This window comes from Chenopodium album, chromosome 20 (genome assembly GCF_948465745.1).
Source record: "Chenopodium album chromosome 20, dcCheAlbu1.1, whole genome shotgun sequence".
Taxonomy (NCBI): domain Eukaryota; kingdom Viridiplantae; phylum Streptophyta; class Magnoliopsida; order Caryophyllales; family Amaranthaceae; genus Chenopodium; species Chenopodium album.
In genome coordinates this window covers 32,359,046-32,376,753 of record NC_137853.1, presented here as the reverse complement: position 1 = coordinate 32,376,753, position 17,708 = coordinate 32,359,046, and the positions used below count along the sequence as shown (strand labels likewise).

Sequence of the window (17,708 nt, the reverse complement as noted above, 5' to 3'; positions counted from 1 at the left end):
TATTCATTTAAATAATTTTTGTCCCAACCATGTTCTGTTTAAATCCATTTCAGTTTTGCTCTCCTGTTGTAGTGGCTCTCGGAAGTTCCATTGTCTAGGGTAACAGAGATGAACTTTTTTGTTCTTTCCAAAACACGGTGTTTTCATTGACTTGTGTGCCACTGCAGTGTTTGGATGGAGTTGCGAATATGCTCATCTTTAGCCATAAGAGTTGAATGCTAGCATGCTGCCCATTCCTATGTACGCGCTGCCCCATCTATTCATACTGGCTGTATTCTTTGTCATGTTTTGTGGGTTTCTTGGATTACCACTAGCTTAATTTCATAGCTGCAGCTCTTCAGTGGGGATAACTGCTCAATAACTGTGAATTTCAATGATGTCTTGTTTATACAATCAAATTAATTATATTGGTAATGATTCGAATCCTGAGAGAAATAAGTGAATTAACTCTATGAAATAAGTGATTTTTTTTTTTTTTTACACAAACATTCTACCTTAGACTCGTAAGATTACGACGTACCTATACACCATACAATCCCTTGGAAATTTCAATACAAAAGTTTGTATCATGTATGGTATGGCATTAGTCGAGCTAAACCAAGTGCAAGGCACGCGGGTATAACACTAAGGGACATACATCAACCAACCATTTCTACAAACTCATACGAAGTACGGATTGGTAAATAGGATACAAAAAGTAATACACTTCATAAATCGAGCTAAACCAAATGCAAGGCACGCGGGCACGACACACGGGATATACATCAAGCAACCATTTCTACAAACTCATACAAAGTATGAAGTATAGATTAGTAAATAGGATCCAAAATCGTGTTGTCAAAAAAAAAAAAAAAAAAAAAAAAAAATAGGATCCAAAAAGTACTCGTAACTCACTCTAATTGTTTTTCCTACTTTAACCTTTTAAAGTGGATTTAAATCAATAATCTAGGTAGAAACTCCTTTGCGATAATTAAAGGCGTCGATATCCACCAGTTCCGTCTTACAGTCATTTTTCCCGTCGATATGTATGAAAATTTGAACCACTGAATATCCTCCAAATTCACACTCAACCCTCTTTTCCACTCTCAAATTCCTTCTCTCTTACCAATACAAGTAACAATCTTTGTGCATAATCATCTTGAATTGAAATTCCCAGAAAAACCCAGAAAAATTAAGCTTGAAATTTCGCCAATAATCCCAGAATTATGCCAGAATCATAGAAAAATTACAGAAAAGAAATGGGTGAAGGAGATGCAGAACCAACAAATGGAGGGTGGAGCAAAGCCAGTGGTTGGGTGATTAAAACTCTAATTGTGGTTGGTGGCGCGTTGTTCGTTCGTCGGCTTACGAAATCCACCACTCGTCGTGACCATGCTCGCTTCGTCTCCCATTCTCTCTCCGGAGAAAAGGTTTTTTCTCTCTTCTATATTTTTTATTGATTGAATTTGATTTTGGGGATTTTTGATTGTTGAAGTTGAATTTGTGGGTATTTGTTTGTTGGGTTTTGTGAAGAATTCAAGGGAACAAGCTGCAAGAGACCCTGATCATTTTTTCAATTTGAGGTATTGTTATGTTTCTATGTTTTCTTTCATAGAATGTTGTAGGAAATGTTGAGAATTTGAGGTGTTTAATGTTTTTTCAGCTTGATTATTGGAAATTAAGTGGTTTATTAGTTCTTTTGGGTCTTTATAGAATGTAATTATCTTTTTTTATCTTTTGGGGGTTTGGATTGAACTAATTAGATTTAGTTGTCACATTATTAGTCAGTGCCATGATCAATCAAAAGCATACTCCCTTTATATAGAATAGTAGTCTTGATGTTGGTATAATTTGAATTCGCAATGTGACAACTATCGACTTATCGGGACAAAGTATGTTTTTGATAGATCATGGAATTACTAGTGAGGTTTCTTGTTTCCGTTTTAGTCATGGAACGAGGTGACTTGGTTAGGGGATGTTAACTATTGTGGAAAAAGATTATGCGAAGTACAATACTGTCATGTGACTGTAATAGGAAGAAAGGATAATATTTCACTTCGAAATGGGGGTGATTGGTTTCATGTCCTTTGAGGAACAACTATGTCCTTCCTCTTCTCTGCCAATAAGTCCTAACAACCGCAACCACCAGCTCCACTAATTAGATGTTACAATGTATTTATCCAAATGCTTTTCTTTCATCTAAAGTATGGCCTTTGTTGTCCAAATCACTGTAGTAGACTCGTCTGTTTCTGAGTGTTTGAGGTGTTTAAGAAGAGTCGTTTGTCTAGAACATTTCATATGCAGAATTTAGTAATTTGGATGATTCTGTTTTGTAGAATGATTGCCTGCCCAGCTGCAGATATGGTGGATGGTTCAAAAGTTCTATACTTCGAACAGGTAATTAAGATACAGTGTATTGTTTGGCTTTTTAATCCATGGAAATATTTCGTTAACTGGTATGATGTTCTGTAACCAGGCATTCTGGAGAACTCCTCAGAAACCCTTTCGCCAGGTATGCCTCCTTATATATGGAGGAGATCATTTGCAATCCTAATTATAACTATTTCTCATTTCTTCTTTGTTACTTGCTTGAACTGTAAATTCAACCTTGAGTTTTCTTCATAAATTACTTGACATGCTGTCCTGGTATGAACATTTGACATTCATTTTGAAACCAAATACTCACTCCGTTCTTTTATTGTTCTACTCATTTTCCATTAGCTGGTTTTTTTTCCGCCCTACTTACTTTGCTTTATTCTATTTAAGGTATATACCCCCTTTACCAACTTACCCTTTTAATCCACAAACATACACCTTTTCACATTCTCTCTTACTTCATTCACTTTTTTCCAACATCCACTCATCATCTTTTTTTTTTTTTTTTCTTTTTTTCCCCCATTCTCTTTCTTACTAAATTTACACCCGATCACCATTTTCAATATTTTCTTAAACTGCATATCTATCGTAACCAAAGAATAGAGTGAGTATTAGAAATTGGAAATTTTTATCATGTTATAATTTAATTTTTGTAATAGGGCTTTAGAGTGAACACTTGACTGTGTTTGTCATGTGGTATTTTCTTGGCCTTTTATCTTCTTTTGCTCTTTTACATACTCTTACTCTGGTTATTTATATTTTTCTATTTATTTTGGATTGGAGTCTCCACACTTTCCTCAGTTTATATGATTTTAGGAAGCAGGAGTCCTCACCTGCCTTACTCCAAAAACAAATTTAGAAATTTAAGATGTTGGCAGAAATCCAAATGTGTTTTAATTTTCATCAATATATAGTGTCACTTACTCTTGTAAACAATGTTTGTTTCTACATATACGCAGCATTTAATTCTGTAGGAAATTATTCTCCTTTTGGTTGCTAATATTGCTGCTATTGCATTGCAGAGATTTTATATGGTTAAACCTTGTCCCAAGGAGATGAAATGTGATGTTGAGGTGAGCCTTATGTTTTAATTGTTCTTCATTTTTGAGCTATTAACTTTTATAAGGCCACCGCCACCTTTATCTCTGATCTTCCTCAGATGTGTACAATTTGTTTTTTTTTTTTTTTGCCTCGTTGAAGTAGCAATTAGCCCCTGAATACTTTTCCCTTCCATTTTTAGTTCTCATGTTTCCAACACCTCTTCTCCCACAATACTATCAAGTTTTGTGCACTGGCTAGTTTAGTTCTGATTAAGGCTTCTCACTACATTGGCAGTTAAGTACATATGCCATTAGAGACATGGAGGAGTATAAGAACTTCTGTGATCGGTCAAAGGATCAACGTCCACTTCCTGAAGAAGTTATTCGGGTGAGTTTGCTTTAGCATACTTTATGTTTAAACATGCTTTGAACTGAACTCTTAGCATTAATTTGCTAGGATAAGGCTAGTTTCATAAAAAATCATTTCGAGCCTTGTTCTTTCAAGAACATTCTGATGCGTGTAACACAATGAAAAGGTATAGTAGGTTCAAAATGTACATACTACCTCTGTTAAGTATTAGTTGCAACTTTGTGGTATTATTTGTGAGGTATAAAATATTCCAAAGTTCTAACTAATACTTAACGGAGGTATATAATTATATTTTATATACTTATGTTGTAGTACTGTAATAGACTAATCTAAGGAAGGGCAATATTGCTATTCTAGTATAATTAGGTTAGAGCCTTTAGCCTTAGTATAAATAGAGTCATAGAGAGAGAAAAGGAAAGAGAAGATAGGCGGAAATTAGTAATGGGAAACCTAGAGAGTGATGGCCTCAACCCATTGTTTGAGAGTGATAGCCTAAAGCTATTAACCTATCCTTTTGTAACCTTTCAGCCATTATCTATCAATATCAAAGCTTCAATCTTTATTAATTTGCTAGTTAAAATCAGAAATTCTTGCTGTTCCAGTGATTTTGCTGTGTGAATGATCTCTGTCCATTACAAGTACCTTTTAGGTGTTGCTGTGATAGTTTTTCTCTGGAGTAGAAAATGGACTATACCAGATTTTCTACATGGTTAAGCTGTGAGTATAAGTAGCTGAAAGAAATCTCAAATAGGTACATCACTGCAGTCATTCTTATGAAATGTTTCTCCTATTAAATAGTGTATCCATCATGCTAGAACTAATCCTGCTAATTTTTTTCAATATTCAAATATCTCCTTTTAATGGTGCTGGAGGGTCATCTACTCACCTGTGTTTTTTTTTTTTTTTTTTTTTTTTTTTTTAATGCCATAAATACTTGCCATGTACATTTTTAATGTTATAACGCGTACATAGATGGTGATGGGAAATGGGTTTTGTCAGTAAGAACATCTTATTTTTTATGGTTGATTGAACTACATGTACTTGTTGGGATTGATTAGAGGGATTTATGTTGTTTTTTTAGTACTTATTCCACATGCTCCATCATGGGGTGTGCAAAACTGGATTTGGTAAACTGTTTGTTGTAAGTAGTAAATACAGGTAGCACATTTTCTGATTTTCTTACTCTAAATCGTATATGTTATTTTGGTAAACCAGATAATCAGAAAATCAGTTTGGTTTGTTCGGGTAACAAGTTATTTTAGTTTGCTTTGCCAACCTTGTATCAGCTCATAAAAAACATATTGGTATGGTCATGAAGTTAAAGGACTTACTGCGTCATGTTTTGGCTTAAAAGAGCAGTACCAGTAAGATTGAAATTCATTTAGGCAAAATTTATGAACTGCCTTTTCCAAAATAAAAAGTGCCCAAGTGAGTCAGCTGTATTCAAAATCCACTTTCCAAAACTGATTGAACAAAAAAAGTGCAGACAGTATTTCAAATGCCAAATCAAGGACAAATCAATGATTGTTAAGTGGTACCTGTCCAATGCTAAAATTTATTTTCAGTAACTTTTTAGCCATCAAATTCATGTGGTTGGTTTAGGTATCCGAATTTTAGAAAAATCATTATACATATCCGATCTGAAATCTCTCTCTTTTTTTTTACCCCCTTCTCTCTTTTTAAATGACAACCCAAATCTTATTTTTTCGGTCCATTTACCCTATATATTGGTTTGGTATTTACAGTTTTGTGTTCGGTTTTATGGATTGATCTATCTCATCTCCTCTTTGCCCAAACTTTTACCTTGCCTTTCCCATCCAATTGTGTCATTAGCTAAACAGTCAACTGGTGATGAACCTTGATTGCCATAAATGAGATACTTATTGGACCTGTCACACGTAGTAGAAGTGGAAACTGTGGTTTGTAGACCCAATCTCATATACTTTGCTTTCTAGACTATTGATAAATCCTCAAAAATCTGACTTGTGAGATCCTTGGTAAATGTTTCCATTTGATAATTACAGTTATTGAAGTAATTAAATTTCCTTCTTAGCTAGATGAAGTATGGGCACGACATTCTATGTTAGCTGTTTGACTATGAATGTCGTCAAGTGTTGGAGGGAGGGACCAAAGCCCTAACAAACTTGGCTATTCCTCACTTCTTCATAATCAATAGGATAGGTCTTCATGTATTGAACCACAGAATCCTTGGTGGTTAATTAAGTGAAGCTAGCATAGCTGTATCCCATTAAGCAACTTGCATATCCCATCATACACTTTCATGGCTGCTCATTTCAGTCACCATTTTGCAGGATATTGCAGAACATTTGACTACTATTCATCTCAAACGGTGTGAACGTGGAAAACGCTGCTTATATGAAGGGAAAACACCATCAGAGGGATTTCCTAATACTTGGGTGAGTATTTTCCTAAACCTCGTTGTGTTTTGTTGAAGGGAAAGCTTCTTTATTGTTCATATTTGACCAGTGTTTCTTTTGTGTGTACAGAACAATGCCTCATACTGTAAATCAGAGCTATCGGTCTTGAAGAACAATGAGATACACATGTGGGATAGAGGGTATGATGAAGATGGGAATCAAGTAAGTTATATTTGTGACATATGTAATTTGGTTGAAAGATTGCATTTTTGTGTTGGTTTTGTGGTTGATTATTGAATTGTTAACTGTAGTACTGAATGCTATATATGCTACAGGTATGGGGGGTTAAAGAAGGACCTTATGAATTTAAGCCTGCATCAACGTCGAGTTTCAAGGACATGTACTCACCGGCGAATTTATTATCCCCATTATCCTTAGACAAAAGGATAGAGGGCTCATTTGTTCTACAGGAGTGATTACAAGCTAGCTGTACATGCATTATGTAAATCTTTTTGACATCTACAAGCTAGTGAGGAAATAAGTGTTATTATGAGCAAATTTCTCCTGTATTATACATGTATACGATAGCTGGATGGTGGATCTAGTGCAGCCAGTAAGCCACTTGTAGTCCTCGTTCTTGAATCTTATTTTTTCAATAATGATATGTCTTAAAGCTCACTTGCCGTCAACAGCTGTGTCCAACAGTAAAATGTTCCATGGGAAGACACTTGGGCATGGATTGCTCTTCTTGATTTGGTGGTACATACCAAAGGTTTGTGTATCAGTTTTGGCATGTTTTCCCACCAGCCTCTGGCGAACACAAGAGTTGATTCCAAGGTGAAGACCCTAAGTATTGCCATGCCATGTTATGCTCATCAGAATGTTTGCTACAACCACAATGTGGTCTGAACCTGTAGATAGCCCCCCTCCCCCTACCCCCACCTCCATCTCCCCGAGACTGTTTTTTTTTTATGTTGGATTTAAGATGACTTTTTTTTTTTTTTTTTTTTTTTTGCCGCGGGTGCATTATGACTGATAGCTATTATGGTGGAGGGGCTTGAATTAGTGTCTGTGTTGCAACTTTGAATAATCAAGACAACTAGTAGTAGCTGGCCATTGAGGCTTGTGAGATCAAAAGAATTGAATACCTAAAACATGGCAGTTGTGACTTCTTTAGGTTTTCTTTTTCAGAATGTTTTTGGTTGAATAGGCTATAGATTGTCTTAATAAAATCTGCTTGGCAAATGAGAACAATTTGACTGTCAACTCAGTGATTTTAATTTAAAGAAACCTGATTGAGTTTTATTTGCATGACCTTGTCAGCTCTTGAGGGCCAGTACTGAATAGAATATAAGACTTTCAGGAAAGTCAGAAGGTTGAGAATTATGACAAACTATTGAGAGCATAGTTTGACATATAGCTTTGTAGAAGACTGACCGAGTGACTGGCGTGACTGCTGGATGCAAGGGCTATCATAATAGTTGATGCTGCTGGTACGTTCGAGTATTTGACCAACATGATCAAAGAAATTGGATGAATGTTAGGCTAAGGAGATAAGAAACTACTAGTATGTGGTAAAACCGTAAAACATCAAAGCTGAAGCTCTAAAGCACCTCAAGAGGTGATATTACGCGTTTGCTGCTGTCGGTAATATCCAACATTAGCTAAACAAATTCGTCAAATTACCAGAACACTGAGAAACAGGAATGAGGACATTGAAATGACATAGAATATGATATCAATATACTTTCATCAGGCTTGTACTTCAATATTTCTCACTAGTACAATTATACAAAAAGAATTAAGAGTAGCAGTATCGATGTTAAAAGAGATCACTACCCTCACAAGTACAGGGTGATGAGGAAAAAAGCTATGTTGAGTACAAAACTTCAATTCAAGAACTTAATAGGTGCTGTTCAGGTAGAAGTATATTCCACCGAGTATTGCGATTCCAACAACAATGGCAATAGGCAATGCTTTTCTACAAAATAGAAGGAAAAACATCAAAACTTTAATAATGTAATAGACCTACAGTTTAGAAGCATCACAGAATCATATTGTATTGAACTTACCCAATAGCTTCATCTTTTTTAATCTGTTCTTTCCTTGCTTTTCGAACATCTTTGTCATTTACATTTTTGGTTACAGGCGGATCATATGCCCTGAATCTGCGCTTTGGAGCTCCACACACTGCACAAGTTTCCTATCTAAGTTAAAACGACGATCTCTGGGATCATTACAGATTGCTATGTAATAAAAATCTGTGAAACTTGTCTATTAATATGAAAAAAATGTGTTAACTGTCTTTGTTTCGCAATTATGTAGCCTCTGACAGAAAGATCAGTTTAAGCCATACAGTATACTGTAATAATTCATCTTATAACTGATAAAAACTGCATAATTCTGATGCAGTAATCAGTAAGAATGCAGTGGAATGAAAACTGCTGGGTACTGACTTACCAGGACAGTAGTAATTGTCAGGTAATTTCTCAAAAGGTTTCCGAGGATCATTGTAAATGTACCTGTATACCAATCAGTTCATCCAACAAAATCACTAAAAAGATGCAAAAGACTAAAAATAAGAGAATAGCATAGTCAAACAGAAAGAGTAACTCATACCCACAATCGCGGCATATATAGGCCTGTTTGGAAGCAACACGCATAGAGAACTTAGGGGCAGTAGTAAGACTAACACCAGGGAGACGGAGGGAGGAAGACGAGAACGATGATCGTAACGCAAAGCGATCAACAGCGCGTCTGAGACCGATGCTGGTGCCTGCAGGAGGCACCAGTGCAGAAGGTATAGTCCATGACTTGGTAGAAGTTGCTTGTTGCTGCAACTGTAATGTCATTGCCATGATTTTTTTTATTTTGTTGTGTTAATTAATGCAAGAAAAGAAATGAGGGAGTGAAGATAAAATACAAGTGAGTGAGGGATGGAAATGGGATTGTGGTAGGAGTTGAAAGCGTGGCATACTCACTCCCCACAAGCCCTCATCTCTTTTCTTTGCTTTCCTTATCTTGTTGTACAGGAGGATCCAAGTGTGCTACCTTTTCCCCTTCCAAAATTAAATTAAATAAATATAAAATAAAATATAAAGTGATAGTTGTTTTTGTAATTTTAAAAAGTGAGAGTTTATGAAACCTGTTTTTAAAAAAATTATCTTAGCGATAATTTATAAAACTTGTGTGGACAAGGACCACAATGATATTATTGTGGATCGGATGTTTATATGCATACAACTAACATTATATTGAATGACCCCTAATTCTAACATAGTAACTTTATTTTTAGAATAATAATCTTCATTATTTTTATTGACCAGTATATAAAAATTTCACTTAAAAAAACCTCTATACCTTTTATAATATCACAATGACTTTCCTGTCAAAAAGAAATGACTTTTAATTCAACATAGTAATTGTTATTTTAATATAGTGACTTTTTTTAATTAATAAGACAATCATAGTGTCTCTAATATACCAGACTTTTAACAAGAAGTATATGAAATGATTAAGATATACTACCTCCGTTTCTTTTTAGTTGACACGTATTCCTTTTTAGGAAGTTTCTTTTTAGTTGACACGTTTCCTTTTTGGGTAAATTTTTTACCTTGCATTTACAAGCTACCCCACTTGCTTTTTCATTCTCTATCACTCTCTCTCCTCTCCTTAATATATGTGCCTAAATCAAACGCGTCAACTAAATAGAAACGGAGGAAGTATACAAAAAACATGTAGGGGCCAGTTTACAAAATTAAGGGCCGCGAGTTTGGGTTACAGGGGCCGGGCCTCTGCCAGCCCCCCTGTAGCTCTGCCCTGTTCATAATAAACTAGTGTAAACTAGATCCATTTAAGAATTTGTAAAGCTGTTAATAAGGTGAGTAGGAGTAAGATTTTTTTTTTTTTTTTTGAAAAATGTAAAGTGTAAGAAAGTGAAAAAATGGGTAGATATGCGTAAATGTTGCAATGTAAGGTCGTAAGGAGAATAGAAGTTTTGTCAAAATTAGAATTCGGCTAACGTGTGAACAACTGAGAGTTGGACTAAATTGAATAACACAAGGAACCTTCAACGGAGAGAGTCTAATAGTAACTATTCTATGTATGTAATTGGTACTTTACTAAATTTGGCTTGATCTAGTGGTGGAGAGTAGTTTCTGAAGCTTAAGGTACTCAACTACAGTATCCCGCTAGAGCATATGGGATTTTCCATTTCCGTTACCCTCCTTCCTTCGTCGTATACTAGAGGCTCACATAACCTACGACGAGTGGCCAATCAAGCAGATGATCCATCCCATTATTTTCTGGTTGAAATGATACGTAATAAGACTTTTAATCCTAACATAGAGAATAATGAGAACTCGATTTATAGGGCAACAAGCAGTTAAGCAGGCTTTTTTTAGTGTAAATACAGTACATTACACCACTGTACCGAAAACTGATGTTTCATCCTAAAAATGGAGCATGAGAACATTCAGATCTAAGCAACTTTCCTTGACAGACCAAATACCACATGGCAAAGAGAAAACCATTCATGCTGCAAAATTACAGAATGATCTCATTTTGTATTGGCAAAAAGAAGTTGACAATTTTACACTAAATGAATGGATTTATCATTTACAACAGCAAACAAATGCCCACCTCTAGAAGTATTATCTTCATGGGGAAAAATGTTCGGCCACCTGATATATTCTACCCAAAACCATCTACCAAGGCTTAAGGTCACCCACAGGTCCTGCAGTCCAGTTCAGAACCTTCTCCCCAGGTTTCAAGAAAACATTTTGGTTGTGTGGCAATTTACGTGCAAGTCCATTCAATATTTGATGAAAAGCGTCACCAGGTTGAGCAGGAGTAGGGAACAGCATAGCTTGCTTAACTGAAGGGTTAGCGAGTAACCTTTGTTTCCTCAAGATAACTTCCGGAGGGATTGAAGTAAGTATTGTATCCAAATTGGGAACATCCTTCTCATCCACAAACAATCCAATTTCTTCCCATGGGATGGCATCTGCAAATGGAAGAACGATATCATCTGCTATAATGACAGGAATGCACCCAAATATAACAGCTTCAACCAATCTTGGACTCCAAGGTGCCCAGCCTAGAGGGCACAAGCAAAAAACAGCTCTTTGCATATCCTCATAATATGTTGTTGGATGCTCTGTTGAGATGTCGAAAAGGGGGTTGTCCTTGAAGTTTTCCCAAACAGCTGCTCTAGCACCTCTGTATATTAAGAAAGTAAGATTTAATCAGCATAAGTTTTCTCAAGTCCATTAGAGCTTAACCAGAAATTTTTATTCTCCAACTATCTTATCTTCTGTGTGTGTGTGTGTGTGTGTGTGTGTGTGAGAGAGAGAGAGAGAGAGCAAACCTTGCGTAGTAACCTCCTTCGGGGTCATTTCCGACATCATAAAAGAGACCTCGGAAGTAAACAAAGATGGAGCGAGGTGTATCTGGAGGGATTAAATGAGCTTGCATTTTCTGGGGAGGAGCATATGGAGGAATTGTGATTGCACCCTCCTTCAGGCATACATGATTTCGCTGACCAAAAGTCTGAACCAAAGTAGCACGTTGGAGCAAAGGAAGAATGCCTCTTTCGATTGCTTTTTCTTCCTACACAATAAAGATATGACATCAAAAAAAGGAAAAAAGTTTTTTGAAGAGAAGCTTGTAAAAACATTGTTCCCTTCTAAACCATATCTTGCAGACCCTTTTTTTATTTTGTTCTACAGTTACTTTCTGAGGTGGTAGTAAAACGAGTTTAATATTTTTCTCACCTGGTAATGGAAGCAAGCACCAAAATCATGGGGTACCACAAAAAAATGATCTGCTCCTTCTGTCCTGTTCCAATAAGGCCAGTTTGATGAAATAAGCTGTACAGCACTTCTCATCATGCGTGGGGATTTAAATGGCAGTGGAAGACCATTTGGTGTCAAATCACAAGTGCTATAAACTGGGGTGTAAAACCAATCAGCTTCTTCAGGATTAAGGGTTCGGACCGGGCTAGCAAGAAGAAACCGGTGCATAAATATCTCTGCTGCAAACATGTGGGTAAGGCATCTTGGATCCTTCTGCAAGATCTTTTTGTTGTATTTGCTTGGAAGCTCATAAACAAAAACTTTTAGTCTTCCAACAGGGTTATCATCCAGGACATCACCAGCACTACCTGAAATATGAAGTAAATGTCAAGAACAATCAGCAAGGCTTAAAGAAAAAATGTTCCTTCTTTGTGTAATAATTCTGGAATAATGGATATACTTCGTATAATTTAGCAATTCAGAAAACTTGGACTAGTAATAGCCAGCCCCTCAAATCCTAGATTGATGCTACAAAAAAAACTCCCAAGAGGAACTTTTGCTTGCATTGTATTATTTGGCCTACGTAATCAGGATTGTTCATTATTGAGATTATGCAAGATGATACAAGAAAAAAAAATTAACCTGTCAAAATTTATCCCTGTATGGCTGTATTAACCCAAAAAATTATCCTGTCAAAATTTATCCTTGTTTTAACCCTACAGTAGTGGACCTAGACATTTTGGCTAAAATTCCCAACACCGGATTTTATCTGATTCAGAACATTCAACACAATTTTGGACCAAATCCAACACGATCCGTAATAACCTGACTGATCCGAAAATCATCATATATTAATAATTAAACAAGATTATGAGTAGTATATCACTATATTGCAATAAATTAGAATAAAAACCTACAGGTCTTCGGCTATTACTTTATCTGCTAGTTTAAATGGTTGGAATAGGTATCATTTGTATGGTTGGATTTGGCTTATTTTTTGGCACGCACATTTTGTATGTCTTATTAGTATGGACTCGAATTTCAAATTTTTGGGTCATGAACATTGAACAAGCATTGTTGGATCTAAACTTGTAATTCTCCAACCCCAGCCCAATCCACCTGATCTTACCAATCTATTTGACAGGTAAAACTAGAGAGAAAATTATTTATCTTGACCTTCAAGGAACGAACCTCCTCACACACTCCACATCTTATGTAAAACACTTTGATTGTCAGAAATAAGCATGGCTTATACTTTGTTTCAGTGTATCTCTGCTTTTTTTCCCCTCTTATGCTCATTACATCCTTTGCTCAGTTAAGTTGTGAAGTTTAAGGAAGTGTCAAATGTCAAGTGGGCACAAAGCTTTTATAAGCAAGAGCAATGTAACAAAAACTGCAAATGGATGGACTTGGATGGTATTACAATCAGTTGGGCCTCTTAAATCAATAACTTAAGTCTAGAAGATCATCTATTCATTTCAAACCCCTAAATTACAGTTTTTAGCTGAATAAAGGATATATTTTTCTTTCCAACTGTCCATATTTTTGTATTAAAAAAGAGTTTGGACAGGAGACATATTTACATCTTTCCTTCTTTCCTATGAAGTAAGTTTTTTGGTCTAATAGCTTCCATATCCTCTAACAAGTTGATACATCTAAGGAGAAGAAAAATCCATATAGTCTGTCCCTTAGTCAAATTCACGATTCCTTCAACATATCACTCCACCTTGCTACACAAGTGGATCCAGCAAGGAGCAATCTAATTGTGACCCTGAATATGATTTTTTTTTTTTTTAAAAAAAAAATCCTTTCTATTTGTGTAACCAAAAGCTAGGTTGCTGGGACTCGTGTACGTGTTCAACTCGCCTTTTTATGGAAAAATGATTGATGATTTTGGTCAAAATAAAGGGCTGGATTATCATTTACAAATATCGAGGATCTCACATGACTACTTATGGTAAAATGAAGAGTCTGAGTAACATGCAAATGAATAATTGTTTTACTCAATGACAATTAGAAACTATGAGAGATAAGTTCATGAGAAATAATTAATACTTCATTTCATTTTTTATTACTTCCTTAGTCCCACAAAGGCTTGCCCATTCTTAGGGCACACGATATTAGGACAAATGTGATGATGGGGTTTTGTTGAGAAAAGATGTGAAAATTAAATAATATTAGTGGGCAGTTGTATTATTTTTTTTTTAATTATTATTTATTGAGGAAAGAGGAAGTAATTGCGTTCAGGAGAGAAAAGGATAAAAATTAATTAAGAGAGGTCATAGAAATAATATGATAATGAGATCCAAATAAGGAATTCAATAAACGCTTTACGGAATGGAGACAAACAAAATGGAAATATGGGTAAAGCTTTACAAAATGGAGGGAATTGTTTTAAGAAAAATTATTGACATTCTCGTACTACAAGTTGCATCAATGATTTCTGATATGAAAAAGTTATTTTATTGTTAATTAATTAACATTGCAAAATTCCTTAATTAAGGTTTTTTTTTTTGACGAGAAATTTCTTAATAAAGTTAGCACACAAAGAAAATGTTTGGTACGAGTATTTTTTTTTATTGCAAACAGATTGAATATATCATTACTGTTATCGAGTGTTTGGTTAGAAGATTTGGATAATAAGCATCATTACCTAGGGGTAATGGTTTCCACTTAGTTTCTACCTCTCTAATACCTAAGGTATCAGTTAACATTGCCATCCTCAAACACCAAAATTCCTGCTTTTCTCTCACCCTCAACAACTTCACTTTCTTTCTCCTCTTATCTCATCTTGCAAGTTATTTTTTTTTCAGATAAACCAAACAAGAAGAAAGAGTTAAGTCTAAGTGATTCTTTTCCATATAAAACCAAGAGTTCAATGATTTTGATTCCTTTCCATTCCTTTTCCAATGTTTGTACCAAATGCCCCCTAAATCTACAATGAATTGGTTAAACTAATACATTATTTTCAGTTTAACCTATAACAAGTTAAAGTTCAGATTATAGGTTATAAAGCAGTTCCATGGTCAATGCTATACAACCCAAATTTTATGTTAACATCTTCAAGCCCAAACCAACACATAATCCCCAAAAGCAACATTTCCATTATTCCTTTCAACCAATTGATATAGTCAAACGGCCATTTTCTTGAAAACACCTCATTTATTAGACTTTGAGTATTCAATGATAACTCAAATAACACCCACTTACTACAAGTCTACAAGTGTGTAACTTCTAGGAATTATTAAAAAATAGAATAGGCATAAAGTTCTAAACACCTCGACAGCTCATCAGCACTATTCCTATTCCTATTGTAAGTATACTAATAAGCTATCAAGTATCAACCACGGCCCACGGGTACATTGACAAAAGATTTCACCCAAACATTTAATTGCTTGTGACAGCTTCACCTCAGAGACTAAGACTAAGACTAAGAGATTATTGATGAAATGGAACATGTCGAAACAATGATCTATCATAGTTTCAATGTTTTCAATATCTAACAACTGACAAGGGAACCGAATATTACAGCAACCTAAAAATAATACGACTAAGCATTAAAGACCGCATTTGACGCAACACAATTGTTTAGATCTTATCTCTATGCTATTCTTTCCTTGTTTCGGTCTCTGTCTGTCTCCCTATGCCTTTTCCCCTCTTTTCTTTTCTCCGTAAGTCCTAACAAAAGTAACACCGTCACAGTGATAAGTACTTCATAATGACCAGTCATCCTTCCCTTTTCTCTACAGAAACTACTAGCCCTCCTAGAATCTGACCACATGGTAATATTATATCCTTCAAACTTTTCATATTTGGCAACAGAAACAAAGCATGGGCACAGAAAACTGGCATCTACAATATCAGCAGAGGACCCCAGTATGGATGACACCAAAAGCTTAAGGATGACTTTAGTTCCTCACCATTTAAGTCATCAAACAATAGGCAAACAGATTAAGTACTTAACGCTCTTCCATAATACAATATGCAAGTTTAGAAGGCTCTTTGTTGATAGTGATGATTGAAACAATAGATCAAGTAAATGGCAGAAGCTCTTTGTTTAAGTTGTCTTTGCAATTATTCAGATCACTACTCAACGAGCAAGTTCATCTTCACACAATTAATCCAAATGTACACCCAATATCAACTGCTATCCAAAATATGTAGCAACTAAAAAGCTCATTACAGTATACCACATTTACCAAATTTGTTCTTTATAAACCAGGTTTCGAGTTTGAATGGGCTTGTTTGCTATGCATCAGGATTGCAAAGAAAACGTCATCTTCCAATAAAAAGTAAATAAGTTTAATTTTTGAGTTTGCAACCACCACAATAATGCAAAATCCTAATTTTCCATTTTGTAAGACTGGGATTATTCTTTGCTAGGGACACATCCACATCATAGGGCTATTTCAGTTCAATCCAGCTCTGTCAACACCACGTTCGTGATCTTTCTAACACGAGAATTGAAGACTCAAAAGATATGCAGTATGATTACTTCTACGAGTTCACAGGACACTAAATTAATCAGCACAAAAAAAACCTACTGGTACAATAAAACACCACTTGTTATCGAAATCCATATCAAACGTATAAGGAACAACATCAGAAGAATCTCATCAAAAAGCAAATGTCATCAATTAAGCAAAACTCCACACATTAAATTCATAAAAATCATTTTCAAAATCAAGAATAAAATCAATCTAATACATCAGTTGCTCACCCAACTCCACAAGCAACACTTACCCCAAATTTGCCATAAAAAAGCGGGGAAACAAGAGCATTTTCAAAATCTAATCATACTTATCCAACAAAATCCAGAAATGGGTACTGAAAAAAATCCCAAAATAACGCAAAGTACTCGACAAAAATCAGAAATTCACCAAAAACAAGAAAACCCAAGTTCACAAAAACCCTAAAAACACAAAGATTATACTTCAAATCTAGTAATCAACACACATTCCATCATTTCAATCAAACAATTACACACCCAAATACTAAAATCAAATGAAATCTGACCTGAAATGCGCTCAGTCGGATGAGGCTGAGACATCCTCTTTGCATCAATTCTGACCCCAGATAACAAAATTACAGCAACCAGAAACAAACCCAACTTCCAAATCTCCATTTTTACTCCTCCTCCACAAAATCAAACTTCTGGGTTATGAAACAAACTTGAAAATCAACTAAATCTCATCAAATAATTGTAATTAGAAGAGAAAAAGTGGGTATTTGAAGCTGAAATTGTTGGATAGGAAGTCTACTTCATATACCAGAAGTTTCCCTTGGAAAATTGTTTGCTGGGATTGCAAGGGAAGACGATAGTATCGTTGTCTGATGAAGCTGAGTAAATTGAAATAGCTTATAATAGTTTGCTTTTTGCAAGAATATTGCTTTCAGTAAATTTGAATAGTGTAGATTGGTCGATAAAGAGTCAACTTCATGTACCAAAATCTTTCTTACAACCTGTTTTCTCGTCTTTTAGTTTTACAGTCTCATTTTTTTACATTCCTTTTCTTTCGCCGACCACCTCGCCCATGGTAAATTAGTGTATATGTAAGCATCTACGGGTTGTATTTGTATGTGTGAAATTTAAGAGGTGATCAAAGAGCCGTCCGGCCGGGCCGAGGGTAGAATTCAGTTCGATTGATCATGCCGGGCCGGGTCAAGCCAAGGTTTGAGTCTAAAATCTTGCCCGAAACTTGTAAATTTGAATCGGGTCTAACGGGGTTTTTTGGGTCGAATAAAAAAAAAAACTTAAAAACTTATATGT

General features: G+C 35.4%; 3 protein-coding genes across 3 annotated transcripts; 1 reads left to right on the top strand and 2 right to left on the bottom strand.

The window, feature by feature from the left end:
* Window positions 1–954: 954 nt before the first annotated feature.
* Window positions 955–6,832, top strand: LOC145598236 (chromophore lyase CRL, chloroplastic-like). The gene is made up of 9 exons (XM_081654568.1): window positions 955–1,409; window positions 1,513–1,562; window positions 2,316–2,376; window positions 2,456–2,491; window positions 3,378–3,428; window positions 3,691–3,783; window positions 6,078–6,182; window positions 6,273–6,365; window positions 6,479–6,832. The coding sequence occupies exons 1-9, from the start codon at window positions 1,239–1,241 to the stop codon at window positions 6,617–6,619; spliced, it is 801 nt and encodes a 266-aa protein (XP_081510694.1). The 5' UTR covers window positions 955–1,238; the 3' UTR covers window positions 6,620–6,832.
* A 1,069-nt stretch (window positions 6,833–7,901) lies between these two features.
* On the bottom strand, window positions 7,902–9,122 carry LOC145598492 (uncharacterized). The gene is made up of 4 exons (XM_081654853.1): window positions 8,763–9,122; window positions 8,604–8,665; window positions 8,216–8,333; window positions 7,902–8,124 (listed from the first exon to the last, which is right to left on the bottom strand). The coding sequence occupies exons 1-4, from the start codon at window positions 8,999–9,001 to the stop codon at window positions 8,046–8,048; spliced, it is 498 nt and encodes a 165-aa protein (XP_081510979.1). The 5' UTR covers window positions 9,002–9,122; the 3' UTR covers window positions 7,902–8,045.
* Window positions 9,123–10,657: 1,535 nt separating this feature from the next.
* LOC145598111 (putative beta-1,4-xylosyltransferase IRX10L) lies at window positions 10,658–17,328 on the bottom strand. Its single transcript, XM_081654423.1, has 4 exons — window positions 16,955–17,328; window positions 11,918–12,306; window positions 11,512–11,753; window positions 10,658–11,363 (listed from the first exon to the last, which is right to left on the bottom strand). Exons 1-4 carry the CDS (start codon window positions 17,061–17,063, stop codon window positions 10,850–10,852), a joined length of 1,254 nt encoding a protein of 417 aa, XP_081510549.1. The 5' UTR covers window positions 17,064–17,328; the 3' UTR covers window positions 10,658–10,849.
* Between the last annotated feature and the right edge of the window lie 380 nt (window positions 17,329–17,708).